Source organism: Astatotilapia calliptera, chromosome 4, assembly GCF_964374335.1.
Source record: "Astatotilapia calliptera chromosome 4, fAstCal68.1, whole genome shotgun sequence".
NCBI lineage: Eukaryota > Metazoa > Chordata > Actinopteri > Cichliformes > Cichlidae > Astatotilapia > Astatotilapia calliptera.
In genome coordinates this window covers 32,687,649-32,703,716 of record NC_137425.1, presented here as the reverse complement: position 1 = coordinate 32,703,716, position 16,068 = coordinate 32,687,649, and the positions used below count along the sequence as shown (strand labels likewise).

The 16,068-nt window shown below is 39.7% G+C and overlaps 1 protein-coding gene across 3 annotated transcripts in view; it reads right to left on the bottom strand.

The window, feature by feature from the left end:
• LOC113021414 (vesicle-fusing ATPase) overlaps window positions 1–16,068 on the bottom strand; it is a 75,094-nt gene that overhangs the window by 6,191 nt on the left and 52,835 nt on the right. For 2 of the 3 annotated variants that reach the window (XM_026166062.2, XM_026166060.2), the window contains 14 exons: window positions 13,134–13,209; window positions 12,723–12,878; window positions 11,932–12,131; window positions 11,683–11,848; window positions 11,349–11,423; window positions 8,035–8,222; window positions 6,989–7,084; window positions 6,713–6,869; window positions 6,473–6,606; window positions 6,189–6,335; window positions 3,869–4,003; window positions 3,395–3,508; window positions 2,870–2,925; window positions 2,463–2,520 (listed from right to left, as the gene is read on the bottom strand). In XM_026166062.2, the coding sequence (XP_026021847.1) occupies window positions 2,490–2,520; window positions 2,870–2,925; window positions 3,395–3,508; window positions 3,869–4,003; window positions 6,189–6,335; window positions 6,473–6,606; window positions 6,713–6,869; window positions 6,989–7,084; window positions 8,035–8,222; window positions 11,349–11,423; window positions 11,683–11,848; window positions 11,932–12,131; window positions 12,723–12,878; window positions 13,134–13,209 (1,731 nt within the window). In that variant the 3' untranslated portion in view covers window positions 2,463–2,489. The remainder of the gene's footprint in view (window positions 1–2,462; window positions 2,521–2,869; window positions 2,926–3,394; window positions 3,509–3,868; window positions 4,004–6,188; window positions 6,336–6,472; window positions 6,607–6,712; window positions 6,870–6,988; window positions 7,085–8,034; window positions 8,223–11,348; window positions 11,424–11,682; window positions 11,849–11,931; window positions 12,132–12,722; window positions 12,879–13,133; window positions 13,210–16,068) is intronic. The other variant, XM_026166061.2, reaches the window with a different exon arrangement.

Sequence of the window (16,068 nt, the reverse complement as noted above, 5' to 3'; positions counted from 1 at the left end):
AAAACTTTGAGTGTAAGATTTGGATAATTATTTATTAAAAGCTCGACATCTTAAATGAGAATAAGAAAGAAAAGTATGTCTTTGTGCCCCCTTTTCCCTGTTCATGCCCTATCGGCCCCCCTGGCTAAACTTTGCTAGATCCGCCCCTGCACAGTTACCAGCCGTCAGCTACGTAGAAAAAGATCCTGGTGTAGAAAGTAATATTAAATAAATTCAAACAACAGCTGATCAAGCTTAAACGTGCTGCTGTTGTTCAGCCGCTGGTTTCCTCTTTCTGGTGCAAAGTGGGCCAAAAACAAAGAAGAGAGACGGACTCGCGACAGAAAAGCCGATCAACTGATCGTTAAGCAGTTTCATGATTGAAGTAGCAGCCAGAAGAGGCAGTCGCTCCATATATCGTTTGTTAAGCTTAACGCAGGAATGCTTTACAAACATTCAGAGATGGACTTACACACTTGCTTTGCTTCTCTCGGGATAACTTTGTCGGAGATGAAATGCCGGGTTGCTAGCGAAGCTCCACATGCTATCCAGACCACCGACAGGTCCCGCATGCCACAGCCGCTCTATCACGTGATGCATACTGCTCCGACGTGCTAACGTTCTGAGGTGAGTTACGGCGTGTTGCAAGTTTTGTGAGGTGCTTTCGTGATATTTAATGGATCGGATTACATTTTTTATTTTTCTCCGATATCCGATCCAGTAATTTAGGTCAGTATCGGACCGATACCGATACGTAATATCGGATCGGTCCATCTCTAGTTTATAGTATGTTAAGCTCTTTAGGTCTCCTATGTTCATTTGCTTATTAGTTCCCCCTTGTGTTTCCAACCCATGTTAAGTCTCCCCTGCTCTTCATGTGTTTCATGTCTGTGTCTTACGTTGTCAAGTTCTGGTTATCATGTCTGCGTCTCACTTTGTTTCCTATTTTATTTGGAAGAGATCCTGTGCTTTTATATCATGGTTTATGTTTTGAGTCCTTTGATGTACTGTTTCTTGTTTCCCTGGATCTCAGTTATGGTTATCTTAGGTTTAGCTCTTTGGCTTTGTTATATGGCTTCCCTGTGTTCCATGTTATGTCCACTGTGATGTTTTGTACCATGTTTCAGGTTCCTATGTTCTGTCTCCCCAGTTGCTGTTAAGTTTGCGTGTTTTAGAATTCAGTCAGTGTGTTTCCTGTTTTACTTTGAAGGTCCATGCCTCATGTGAGTGTTTCTAGTTTTGCGTCTGTTTTTGACTCTACGTTTTGTCTCCGTGAGTTTGCGTTTGGGTCCTCTCCTGCCTGCCACACAGCCGAATCATGACATTATGCACTGAAGCTGGCACGTTCCCTGAGTTTTTCCAGCAAGATGGTGCACCACCACATTATGGGTGCCAGGTCCGAGCATTCCTAGATGAACAGTTTCCTGGAAAGTGGATTGGTCATCGTGGGCCAGTTGAATGGCCCCCAAGGTCTCCCGATCTGACCCCCTTAGACTTTTATCTTTGGGGTCATCTGAAGGCAATTGTCTATGGTGTGAAGATACGAGATGTGCAGCACCTGAAACTACGGATACTGGATGCCTATGCTGGCATTTCTCCTGCGGTGTTGCTATCAGGATGTGAAGAGTGGGAGAAGAGGGTTGCATTGACAATCCAACACAATGGGCAGCACTTTGAACACATTTTATAAGTGGTCAGAAACTTGTAAATAACTCATGAATAAGAATAAAGTTACGTTGAAACCAAGCACACCATTGTTTTTCTTGTGACATTACCAATAAGTTTGATGTGTCACATGGCCCTCTTCCTATTGAAAAAACAAACGTTGTATCCAAGATGGCCGACTTCTAAATGGCCACCATGGTCACCGCCCATCTTGAGGAGTTTGCCCCCTCACATAATATCAGCAACTATTCCCATGTTATTACAGTGTATCCATATAAATGGCCCACCCTGTATAAAAACTAAAACATGCAAACAAACTTAAACTCTGAATCAAAGATTAATAAGCATGAACTAAGGCACCATGGGATAGTGAAATAAAATAAAGGGGTAGTAAAACTTCATGCATGACATTTAGAATGTCATGTTAGGCTGATGAGATAATGTTTATATATGTGGATAAAAAAAATGACGTGCTGATGATATAATGAATGAAAAATCGGGAACATTTTAAGTTAAACTATTTAATTAACAATAATTCCTTTTCTTTTACAAATTACAACCTTTAATCCATTATAAATAATAATCACTGGGAGCTCTCTTCTATATCTTTCAATATATTTTTTATGTTATGTCTACATGCTTTTTTTGGTTTTACAACAACCTTAATATAGCCAATTTTAGCTAAAATAAACTATACATGCTAATGTGAATGTTGTAATATTTGGCCATTAATTACCATTTCTATGTAAAAATGCTAATACCTTATTAGCAAGCTACAGCTTCATATTCTAGTTTCATCGCTTTGTTGTTCACCTTACCAGTACACAGCGAGAGCGACCAACAGCTTATATTCGGATTTGGTCACCTTCATTCAACCTGGTGATTGCAGAATAAAGCCATTAGTGTTAGTAAGTGTTGAAAACGGAGTAGCTGATTGTTAGCCTTTTTGTGCTACTGGCACAATAGGAGCATCTACTATATCTGTTATATCTGGGAATACAAGATTGAACCTTTTAAAACAAATTGTGTTCTTGGCTATTGTAAATTAGATGTGTTAAGTGTACTCTTTCAGTGATGCTACCAACATCCTGATACTCTATTTTAAAAAAGGGGTAAACATATGAAAGGAAAGGAGATAATGATAAAAATAAGAAGGTTTAGGCTGATGAGAGATGATGGTAGGTAATGAAAGTTAATGAAATTGTTGCAGAGCAGTTGTACTCACGCCCCCTCGTCTCTAAGCAGAGACAAGAATTTGGTCACTCTGTAATCTGGATCCATCTAGAGACAACAAAATAAAGACGGAGAGGAACTGAAGAGTGGTAGAAATAGAAGGAAAAGGTTCACACTGAATCATACAGTCACATCTCATATTTCCTAACGACATTAGGCAGTGACACTAGGATGCTCCATTACATCCCTAGAACTCTTTCTAAGGCTCTAGTCACTATGCTAGTCAATTCTAGCTTGATTGTATTTGTAATAACCTGATAAATACTGAACAGTTAAAATAGTTTTGGGCCACAAATTGTCTCCAGGAATGTCATCTTTTGGAAAATATAGCAAACAACACAATTTAGATGGGTACACAAGCCCTCTCAAGGTCTAGTAAATGGACCAGTTAGAATTTCTATTGCTAGTTCCCAAACTACTGCCTATCACCAAACAAACTTTAAACCATCAGTCAACTCGTCTGTCACACTACAGCTCACACACAAAACTTTTTCAATATGTCGCCTTGCTTCTCTACCTGCATTGACATCTCGATGAGCACGAGGAGTTTCTTAATACCTATCCAGACCCGCTTTCCTTTGAGTTGATGTGCGATGCTGGCCCGCTCTTTGTCTGTGAAGCTTCCCAGTAGCTGCAAAGACAATAAAGCCAATTCAAGCAGCACTTAAAGTCTCTGGTATAAGTTATGGAAAAACATGCTTTTATTTCAGCTTTAGCAGCTAGGCTTTTATTTTCAGTTAAATAGGTTTTTCACCACAAGATTTCTTGTTTTTGTATGCGCATGCATTTATCCTTTTGGGAATGGGGTGGTTATGTATAATTCAGCACCTTCACCTCTGAGTGCTAGTTTAAGTGCACAATTATGATTATTTTTATCTTTAAGCAATAAAACATGCATGCTGACCTATTCTAAAATGAACGTGATTTTTTTCTGTTGTCTGTACTGTATGTTGTGGCCATTTGTGCGTCTGAAACGATGGGGCCATCTTACCTCTAAGGCATCGATTAGCTGGTCCCCAGTAGAGATGTTGGGGATATGGATGGTGGTGCTAAAAGCATCTAACATCTCCATCTCCTGTAGGACGTCCTTCCTGCTGGTGGTGCCGATGATGAGCAGCTTCCGGCCCTGCAGGAGGTTTAAATTACTTGTTTCTGTAGGTTGTTGATTACAACATAAATTACGGCAAATTATCCAGTTATTTTCTGTGCTTATGAATGATTAATTTCTTCATTAAAGGTCTTACAAGCCCTGTGTGGACTTTATTTTTACAAAAAGTTTTTCTTGTTATTAGTAAATTTACTACCATATCTCATGTCACAAAACTTTTCAGAAAAACAAACACAGTTATGTCCATCAGTACCTACAGAGAGCAGGGCGATATGACCAAAAATATTTATCACAATATATATTTGAAAATTTGCGATAACGATATAACTGACGATATAATTGATGCGAGACAAAATTCAACTCCACAACTTTACTAGCGCAAAAAAACATCCATTTATTTTCACTTAAACAAGCAGCTGTTTTTTAAGCATTAAAGCTATATAACAATTTAACAGTGCAAATGTAAATTCCTTGCTGAAAGTTTAACCAAAAGGCATTTCCAGTAGAAATGGGCTGACATATCCTGAGTATAACCATGTATAATATCTACTGAAGTTAAAAAGAGGTGCTTTGCTACATTAAACTGCAGTGTGCCAAATAAAAAAGTCAAATACGTATTTCTATACGTATACGTATACGACCATAAGGTGCACGGGATTATAAGGCACATTAAGCGAAACAAAGCAGTCAGATAAATCAAACTTTATTCAACTCATTCTTCTTGCTTCCTCCACTTCCGTACCATTAATTCATTAATGCTGTATTCTATCACAGCTGCTCTATTCCTTCAGTAACTCTACAAACGTCACTGCTGTTTAGTTTCCTGTCTTCATTTATGTTGGAAATGATAGCAGAGCTGTACGTTTGAATTTTTTCAGAAATCTCTTAGTCAGAACATGCTATATCATGTTTAGGTAACTAGCAAAACTAGCGCGCTAAGTTCCGCTAGCTTCCTGCTAACTTCTAACTCCGTTAAATGTAATAAATTCTGTTTTCATGGATGCCTGGCTGTTAAACTTCATAGTCGCACCTGGTAAAGCAGCAATGCTGATCGTTTTATTAAAGATGAAAGAATTTGGATAGTTTTTAACTCTCAGTGATGCTGTGTGTTCGTTTGACTTTGGGGCCTGAAGTATACGGAGTTTAGGACCCAGATTACTCCCAGATTTACGAGCACCTTAGTTCGACAAATACGGCAATAACGACGGCCGCTTGCATGTTCTACAAAAAATGTGCTTTGTTTTGTATCTGACAAACACCAAACCAGTTCCACATCACTGATCTTGCACCATTTTTACAAACCAAATTCTGGTTCATCCGTTTCACTCAACAATCGGCGCGTTTTACTCATATTCTATATTCTATATTTATCTGTTCTTTGCTAAGCTGTAACCTAGCTTAGCTTAGCACAAAGCCTATTAATGGGGGAAATTAGCTAGCACTTCTATTGAAAACTAATCAAATCCACATGCCAGTACTTCTCTTGCTAACTGGCAAACAATGAATTTTAGAAGGACAAGTGGCATAAAGTGGTGTAACCTACCTACTGGACAGCGACGGACTCATTTTTACTGCCCGTTTTTGAGTATTTATGCTAAACTAAGAAAATTAGCTAGCTAGCTGAAGATACAGATGAACTTTTCTACCTGTATGCACGAAACTAACTAATTTCGCTGACATTGGATTTGCTTTATATTTTTCTTACTATCACCAGAATATCATAGAAAGACCAGAACTACGTATAAGGAAACATACATGTTGGTGCCACAAAGACTATAGACAATAGAGATAATGTCACTCCATTCTTTATAAAACTAGAGATATCATTATTGTAGTATTGCAATAAATAAATATTGCAACATTTGATTCACAGCTTATTTCTTTGCTAGAACAAGTGGACAAGAATCACAAGTAAGTGTAGTTTTGTTTGTTCTATTATTTTCAAACTAATAATAGTAATAATGCACATTTGGTGCTTTAGTGAAATAGTTTGGGGGGTTTTCTGGGGGGTTTTGGCTTGCATCTCCTTACACTAAAGCTGCTGAAAAAAATGGGCTTGTTGAAATCTCAGGGGGTTTTAAGTTATCCACAGAAGGATACGGTAGCTAATCCATCACAGAGCTAAAACATATAGACATACATATAGAACATATATTTGTTCACAACATTAAAGTGTGTATACAGTTTTCAGATGAACTCTGACCTTGGGTGGAGCTTTCTTGAGTAGCACCAGCAGAGCTTGAAGGACCAGATTTGAGAAACGTGGACCGATGGGCACATAGTCCAGCAAACGCTCAATGTCATCCACCACAACACAGCTCAGCTGAGACTTATAAGCATCATCAAAGACCTGAAACAAAGAGAGGAAGAGTGAAGACAGAAAGGCATTAATGCATGAGAAACGACAAGAAAACCTACAATTTTAAATGTAAACATCTGATTATTTAATGAACTGGTGTAAAGTCAAAAAGACACTGCTGCATTTACCTTTTTGATTGCCTGGCACTTGGAGATCTCTGAGTGTCCAATCATCTTGTCTGGAGAGCAAATCTTAATGAAGGGGAACTGTGAGTCCTCTGCAATCTTAGCTGCCAGGGCTGTCTTTCCACTGTGGGGTGGGCCTGTTGGAATGCAAAGGGGAAGGTACAGTTTGCTACTGATGGATGGACATTTTTCTATTAATACTCCTCGCAGGGGTACTAGCTGGACGTGTTTCTGACTAATTACCCTCCAGTAAAACAGCAACAAGTGGTGTGCGATCACTGTTCTTGGTCTGCTGTACCAGCAGCTCTCCATCATCCAGAACATGAGTGACTGGGTCGCCCCATTTTATGATGCCATTCATGATGTAGCTGGAGTAGTCCTCCTGGTTGGTACCAAATGCCTTAGAAAATTTAAAGAAGAAGTATTAGGAACATTGTTTTGCCTTTTTCATATCACTGGATTGAACTGTATTCATAACATAAGCTCATGACATCATCTCTGAAAACAGCAGAGACATACTGGTTTGATGTCATTGTTGAGGGATCCCATGAAGTCATCTCTGGTGACCTGCAGCTTCTCTGCCCTTTCCATGTCCACCTCAACTGTAGAGGTAGCCTGGAGATGAAATCATCACATTTAAATTATGACAAATTAATGGGGCAATGTCAATTCAATCCCCTGTCACTACTAATCTGAAATATCTACAAAAAACAAAAGTCAGTAAGTTTCAGATGAGCATAAAATCGACTAAGGAAAGCAGAGGAGCTAGTGTACAGCTGTCGATTTACTGGTTGATCTATGCTCCTACCCTCATCTATGGCCTTGAGCTGTGGGTAGTAGACGAAAGAATGAGGTCACTGAAATTAACCTCCACTGAAGTGTGTCTGGGCTCTCCCTTAGAGACAGTAATATATATGCATTGGGATATAAACAATGCATTGATGCCCTAAAGCAGGGATGTCGAACTCCAGGCCTTGAGGGCCGGTGTCCTGGAGGTTTTAGATGTGTCCTTGATCCAACACAGCTGATTTAAATGGCTAAATTACCTCTTCAACATGTCTTGAAGTTCTCCAGAGGCCTGGTAATGCACTAATCATTTGATTCAGGTGTGTCGACCCAGGGTGATATCTAAAACCTGCAGGACACCGGCCCTCGAGGCCTGGAGTTCAACACCCCTGCCCTGAAGTGCATCAGTTGCTGTGGTTTGCAGTAAACTGCATTTCTTGAACAGAGATGCGCAGCAGCAAATCAGTAATTAAAATGAACTAATGAGAAAGAAAATCATAACTACCTAAATTGGCAGAAAGCATATTTGTGCCATCCACTAACTTGGAGGAGGCAGGGTTTATGACCTATACTGCTGCCAGGCACCAAAACTGACGTGACATCTTTGCTTCAGTTTTGGGGAGATGCTGTTGTCCATGGTTTTTACAGCCACTGATATTTAAATCTGATATCTGATCTGTGTTTTAGACGAAAACTATTCACGTGGATGGTGTTTCTGCTTCGTCATTACACTGACACAGCGCTATGTATGCTTTGTGTATTAGGAAGTGCCTTGTGACCTTGATATGCCGGTTCATGGCGGTTGACTGCGCAGCCCTGACCAGACCCTCCAGCTCTGCACCGCTGTAGTTCTTAGTTTCTGCTGCCAGTTCCTTGACGTTGACGTCGGAAGCGAGAAGGTTGAAGCTTCGCATCTTGTTGGTGTGGATGTTTAGGATCTGGACGCGTCCCTTTTCATCAGGAAGACCTAGAGATTAGAATGAGGGTTAAAAAAAAGAGTAGGAAAGTTCATTAGCATACAGGCTTCTATTCAAAAACATTCGAGCTGAGCTTCCAACTAGCACTAGCCGTAGACAGTATAAAAGATGGATATAGCTTCTGGGTATTAAAATGGAAGCCAACATTCAAATCCCTTAAATGTGTATTATTTGCTCCCACCAGGGAGCAATGTCGGAGGTTACAAGAAGAACTGCAAGTCTTTGGGAGAACAACCTTCCTACTGAGTTCATGGTCTCAGTCACTCATACTGAATTAAAAATTAAGTCGGTTTTATAAGTCTTGGTCATACTCTTGTTACATCCAAGATGGCAACAGTAACAATACTCATTTCGTTGCTTGAGAAAGGGTCATCAAAAACTAGTGGGTGAAAGCACAGTAGCTACTGTCTCTGGGCACTAGCTTGCTTTATGTGCTAATATTAACTAGCTAACAGAAATGCTTTAGCTACTGATTAGAGACACTTTAATGAAGCTTATGCCCCAAACTTCATATTTTTTACGGAGCTGACTGAATTACATGGGTGCTACTGAGTACCACTTCACACTAAATCCATTGGTATCAAATTTTAGCAGCAGAGAGAGTTTGTATTTTGCATTAGACCCTGTGCATGAGAAAATGCTAACTTCCTGTTTTAAGACCGGATGTAGGGTTGTACATTTTCGGTAGCTTTATTTTGCAGTCAATCGCTACTGCGAAGGTGGACTCCAAAATCATGTCCAAAATACGAAAACGGAAAGATTACGTTAAGTTACAAAGAGCAGAGGGTGGGAACACTCACCATTGCTGTGTCATAAAAAAATCGAATGATCAATTTTGATGTTTGAAGAGCGTAGCTCGATTGTTTGTTTACATCAGCGGTCTCCAACCTTTTTTGCGCCACAGACCGGTTTATGCCCGACAATATTTTCACGGGCCGGCCTTTAAGGTGTCGCGGATAAATACAACAAAATAAAACTAGTACTGGTACCGAAAAAAAGAAGATTTATTCATAACACACATGAAAAGACCCAGGAAAACCAAGTTAACGATAAAAACGATAACAAAATAACGCTGAAAACCGATAAAAACCCTGAAAACCATACATTTCACACCTGAGCCTCAACTCTCGTGGCCCGGTACCAAACGACTCACGGACCGGTACCGGTCCGAGGCCCGGGGGTTGGGGACCGCTGGTTTACATCACTCAACACAAGCAGAACTGCATTACTGCATGCAGAAGACACATCGTCCACATTCAGGAGCACATCTCTGTATAGTGACAGTTCTTATGATTTAATCAGGCAAATGTCCAGCATTCAAACTACAGGTGAACAATAGTCAAAGCCATATGTTTCCCCGTTATATCGATATCAGTACACACCTACACAGCATGTCAACAAACTGGACATGCTAAAGGAAGGTAGAAGTTATCGTTTTTTGTTTGTTTTTTTACCATACCACACAGGTGTGTGTATATATATATATATATATATATATATATGGTGCATTGAGGTGCAATTAAGCTTAAACTGTCATTATTATTTATAGAAAAACAAATATACTGTAGGTTTATTTCTCAAATAAATGTTTGGAACTGAAAACAGGTTTTGATCTTTGGTTTCATTCTGTAATAGACTTTTTTTTTTTAACGAAGGTTTGAACTTTGAAAGAGTTTAAACAAGAGAGAAAAGTGTGAAACTGTTCATGCATGTCTAAGAAAAGTGTATAAAGTGTGTAGTGATGGGTTTTAGTCTTAAAACATCTAAAATAATTGTAAAAAATAAAGCTGGCTACTTCACAGATTTCACCTGTCGCTGGTTATTTTTAGAACATAACACCTGCGATAAACGAGGGAACTCTATATATAAAATACCAAGAAATTTCAATCCTTTCTCTCTTTTGCTCTGAGGCGCGAGGGAAAAATATCGACAAGTCGATGAACATCATCTATAGATATATCCGGTAAATGCTCAAGACATCTTGAGAAATGTAAATTGCCGCTTGATTCGTCCATTTGGTTGACTTTTTTTGGAAAACCCCACGGTAAACAAGCTGCGAATATCACACCGGAAACGGAGCGCCCTACAGGAGTTTCCCCACCGGAAGTAGCATATGCTAAGGCGCACATAGTCTATTGCTCAATAAAAAAAAAAGGAAAAAAATTAGCAGCAGAGTACATCTGAGTTAAAGGGAGAAAGAAAGGCAGACCATGTGACATCACTCCAGGGCAAGCTGAAAGCAGTCTCACGTGTGGTTACACTTTTCAAAACCGAGTGTGTAGTGCAAAATACGAAAGCTGACCATGGCAACACATCTAATCTGTGGAAACACTGAGTTCACCGAAGGACCTGCTGCTAACTGTAGTATGTCTGATGCTAACTAGATTTATAAAGAGGGGTGTAGTAGGATCAGGGCCATGAGCTATAGACAGGAGAAACAGGGACTACTTTTTCTGGATAAAGTTGTTCCATTTGGCATGCACACTGTGTTCTGTGGATTGTTCAGAGTAACAAAGACGCTGTTTTTTGGAAGAGGAGCTGCGGTTGGATTTTCAAAATGTTATTCAATTAAATGGAAAAAAAAAAGATTATGTTAACGTGGCATGCCTCTACATACCATCAGGAGAAAGCCAGGACAGTACGTTTATTTAAAGAAGAAACATTTTTTCCAATTGTGACCTCTCAGACTCATCATCCAGGAAACACTGATTTTCCTGACACAATATGTACTTTGTACTGTGACGTCTTATAGGCCGAGTATAATAAAATGTGTTTGTGTCATTCAGAAGCTTAAAGGTGGTTGCCTTATTTTCCATTTACCTCAATGATTGGATAAGCCCGGGTTTACAGTAATACCACTACTGCAGCCTCAAAACTACAAACTCTGAAATAATCCACGTGTAATCCAGTTTATATGCCAGAAAAATATCATCATGGTTCTGCTGTGGAAATGATGCTATTTGGATTTAGCTGACATTTTAATGGTTTGGATTAATGGTGCCCCACCTTATAGCAAGCCATTCAAACGAGCACACTGCATCACATTTTATTCCACGTGTGCCTGAGACTTGTACCCAAATGAGGATCAAGTATTTAGAGAGAAAATGCAATCTCACCGATTTCCATTTTCACCTCAAACCTGCCGGGTCTCATCAGGGCGTCATCTATCAAGTCAGGCCTGTTGGTCATACCTGGAGAGAAGGAGCGAAGGCAAGATAACTGTGAACCCAGAAGAATTCATGCTGTTAAAGATGCTACACTGCATTAACTAAATTTATTGTTTAATATGGATAAAATGGTTTTCCCAGCTTTCATGGAAATAAAAAAATGATTGTTGTTGACTCATATAGGCCTCTTATGTGTTCGAACGTAAGGGACTCCTGCTCTCCAACCATTACATATATTTTAAAGCTAACAATGGGTTCAGTCATTTCCTCTGATGCTACTTACCAATGACCAAGATGTTGTTAAGCTGCTCCACGCCGTCAATCTTGGACAGAAGCTGGTTGACAACAGTGTCGTGCACGCCTGTGCTGCTGGCGCCCGTTCCTCTCTGCTTGCAGATGGCGTCCAGCTCGTCAAAGATAATGATGTGAAGGCCACTGTTAGCGCCCAGCTGAAAGTCCGAATAACTTTGTAAGTTGTGTATTTATTTTTAGCTTAATACAAGTACAGAAAAAAACACCAAGTATTACTTACCCTCTTCTGTTCCTCCTCAGCCTCGGCGAACAGTTTGCGGATGTTAGCCTCAGACTCTCCCACGTACTTGTTCAGGATCTCTGGGCCGTTGACGACCTTCGGCTCGCGGGCGTTGAGCATCTTGCCAATCTGCCTGGCCATCAGGGTTTTGCCACATCCTGGTGGTCCAAACAGCATGATGCCCTTCACGTGCTTGCAGCCTGGAAGAAGGAAAGTTGACGGCATGATGAATGTTAAAGGGACAGAGGCAGAGAGGAAAAAGGAAAGAAGAAGAATCAGAAAGAAGAAAAGGCAGACGTAAAAAAAAAAAAGAAAGAGATGGGGCAGGAAAGACAATGGGAATGACACTGAAGATGTCAGATGATGCCAGACATGCTATGAAGTTGTCCAATGTGTTCAGTGCCACAGGGAGGAGACTAGATTCATAAAATGGGCTGTAAAATCAATATAAATGCTTATTTTCTGTGTGTATCATGAATAAAATAAAGGGTATGGTACAGGTACTGTGGCTTTGTTCTTTCACTCTGTTATTGCAGTATATATTATTTTTATTAGCATGGGGAATACACACAGTACATACAACATGCTGAGGTTTTCCCAGCAATGTTTGATCCATAACAAGTCACAAGCTGCTTATGTTGCATTTTTTAGGTCTTGCAAAAACAATAGAAACAGATACATTTTCTCACCATCAGCCCATTAAGGTATGGGGAACAGAGGTTAAGATGCAAGAAATACTCCAAGAAAGACAATCACTCTAGCTTAGTACAAATGAGAGAATGGTTCCTCACCCATCTGCTCCACAATGTCAGGGGGAAAGACTCGGGAGGCAAAGGCTCTGCGGAAAATGTCTGAGAATTCCTTGTCCAGACCACCAATTCCCATCTTTTCAAAGTTCCAGTCTGGGTTGATGATTGTCTGTCGTGCCTCCTTGGTCTTTGCCTTGCCTGTTAAAACATGAAGGGGAACGATTCTCAGATATAAGGAAAAGTCAGTGAGGAAAAAAAGCATTGAAGCTTTTCTTGTGGGCAGAGGTGCTGCATAGAAAATGCTTTTTTCCGAGAATGTGTTCTTGCTGCCATCTTGTGGAGCACTTGTATTCATACCGACATGAATTGTTAGTACAGCTTGAATTTGCCTGTGTTTGCAAAGCTTTTTTTTTGTTCATGCTTGCTATGAGCAAACTACAAGACAGAACGTACCGACTAGTGTGAGGGATGAATTCTCAGCCTTCTCAAAAATCACCTGGCTGTTGCCGACCATCAGACCGACGTCGATCTGTCAGAGATCAGAGTTAGGGTCAATACTTCTTATGTGAAAATTGGCACATTATAGGAAGCATAAGGATTCGCTTGTATTTTAGTCACATGCTAAATAATCATGGTTTCACAAACTAGAAGATGTTGCTTTTCAAATCAACTGCTGCCTCTAAATTTTGGTTGGGGTAGGGTTAATGTCCACTGTTTTTAAACAATTTTGCCTATGAAGCATGTGGCTTAACTGTCTGAGGTCTAAGTAGTCATCAGTGATGCTATCAGAACATATTATTTAAACTCTTTTTAAAAACTCCTGAGTTTTAGGGTTACAGTTGGACGTTAGGGCTGGGGCTGTTACTGATGCCAATGCAGACCTCACAAGTTTAAAAAGCTATATTTCAATTGGTATTAGGACATCTGCCAGGATAAAATCTTGATGTGTTGTATTTATTTACTTTTCAAATCTGTGGTGATTATTGACACAAATTGCCATCCATTACCCAGAGATCACTCTTCTTCCATTTATCTTTTACATTTTCTGATAATACATCCGTGCCTCTCCTCCCATTAAAACATTAGCTGGGAGAGAGCTCCTGAATGTCAGTATTCTGTGATATCCGGTGGAGACAACATAAGAGCGTAAAAGCACAGATACAGACAGATAAATACAGCAATTACAGCACATAAAAGACATCATACAAACAATAAGTGGATTACGCTTCACATGAATCCAAACAGGAAGCCAAAGTCAAAGAAAAAAAGTCCTTATTCTTTGTTATGTTGAGTTACATGCTTGATAAAGGTCTAACCCAGGGGTCGGCAAGTGTATTTTATTTATGTTAGTTCTTTTTAACTTGTAGTTCTAAATTGGGAGATTATTGTGATTTTGAAACATAAAAATAAAATTATATTCTATTATTTTTTCATTGCTCAAAATAAGCGTCACACTCGCGGAAGCCGTTCAGGAGCAGAAGTCTTATTGTAAACATATCACGGCAGACCTGACGATGTTTGCATGAACACGCTTTTCAGCATCTCTATATTGACCACTTTTCACACACGGTTGCTGTACGCATACAGCCGGCTGTAGCTTTGCAGCTCACAGCCCGACACACACCAACGCAACAGCAGAGAGAGCACAGACGTTAAAGCGGCGAGGCGTGATTGCAGGTGCCGCTCAGGTGCGTCCCACTCCCCTGCAGAGGCGCTGCAGACCACGCCCCGCTACACACATTAACCTGGTAAAATACATATTTAGGCAGAATTTTGCAAATATCTATTTTTAATTTTTTAGCAGCATAGTGCTTTTTTTTCAAAATATTTTTAAAAGTCGGGTCAAGGCTCCAAAAGCACAAAGGTGATATAACAGTTTTTGTTTGCTGGATCATTTTAGTTCAACATCTTTCCTTTTGTTATATTTCTTTAAGAGTTCAAAATGTGTTAATTACATAAATAAAATTTTCTCTGTAGCACTTCATGGATTTCATAAGCAACACACCTTAGTTGTTCACACAAAGCATAAAAGTAAAAAACAATATATACAGTGTTATCTTCATTTTAGATGTCAGAAAGTATTTGCGGCTCCCAGTGTTTTCTTTTTCGGCTCTTTGGGTGTTAAAGGTTGCTGACCCCTGGTCTAACCATAAGCTAAATTCATGTACCTGCTTTGTGTACCAGCGCAAGCGTTAGCTAACAGGCTTAGCTTAGCGACCATAGCCTATCAGTAACATAGGACAGCGTTAACAGTTCAGATCATAGGGAACTTTATTAGTTTCATTTTTGAACTTGCTAGCAATTCTGTGGTTGTTGTACAGGTTCCCACAAACCTGCCCCAGTGATTACATATAGTTTTACCTTCGGGCACTATCAAAACAACTTTGTTCTAGAATTGCTTTTGTTTTTAAAAGATGTACTTTCCAAAAACACATGTAGTAAATGTGCTAAAGGTAGAAGCCATACAGCAGCTCTCTTGTGTCTTCAGCAACTTCTTGCTTGCACTGGTGCATTTTTTCAGAGTCACTGTGGTAACATTTATTACAATATATCTTCATATCTAATGGTTTCCTGTCAGAGTCAAATCTTTATCTTTGACTCTCCAGCACCTGTAGCTACACTTTATCTCAAACACATGGAGACGTGATATAGAATCAGCTGGATTCATGCATGTTTTACTTTGCCTCCCTCCCTTTATTCCCAACCAGTCATGACAGATGGCTGCTGCTCTTTGACCCTGGTTCTGCTGAAGGTTTCTTCCAGTTAAAATCGAGTTTTTCCTTTCCACTTTAACCAAGTGCTTGCTCAAAGGGGGTCGTCTGATTGTTAGGGTTGCTTCTGTATTACTGTAGGGTCTTTACCTTGTGGTAAAAAACCCACCTTGACATAACAGCTGTTATGATTTGGTAATATATAAATAAAACTGGATTGAATATAAACGTCATGTATATTCACTCAGAGTCTTATGACATCAAAAAAGATCCCATTACAAAAACCCTGTTGGTGACAAAGGTCGGGAATGACCATGTCTCATTTTTTTCCTTTTTTTTGCATTTCCAAATAACAACAGTGGAAGCTCATTTTCCTCCTCAGTCACCTGGTCTATGAGCAGAGCTACTATGGCAGCTGTAAGTTCCAATTTGGGAATAATCACAGGTTTGAGTTTATTAATTGCTTAACTCTTCAAGGATCTTTGTGTCCCATCCAAGCCTCATTCATGTTAGTTTTTGTGGGATTAGCTTTAATGTGGATGACAATGAATAATAAATGGAGCTCACATCAAAAGTGAACTCTCCTGGCGAGAGTTTTGTCTCTTAAATTGAATTTAAATTGAAACAGGTTTGTTTCAGTATATCATTGTATGGCTGGAGATCTTTCAACAGGTCTG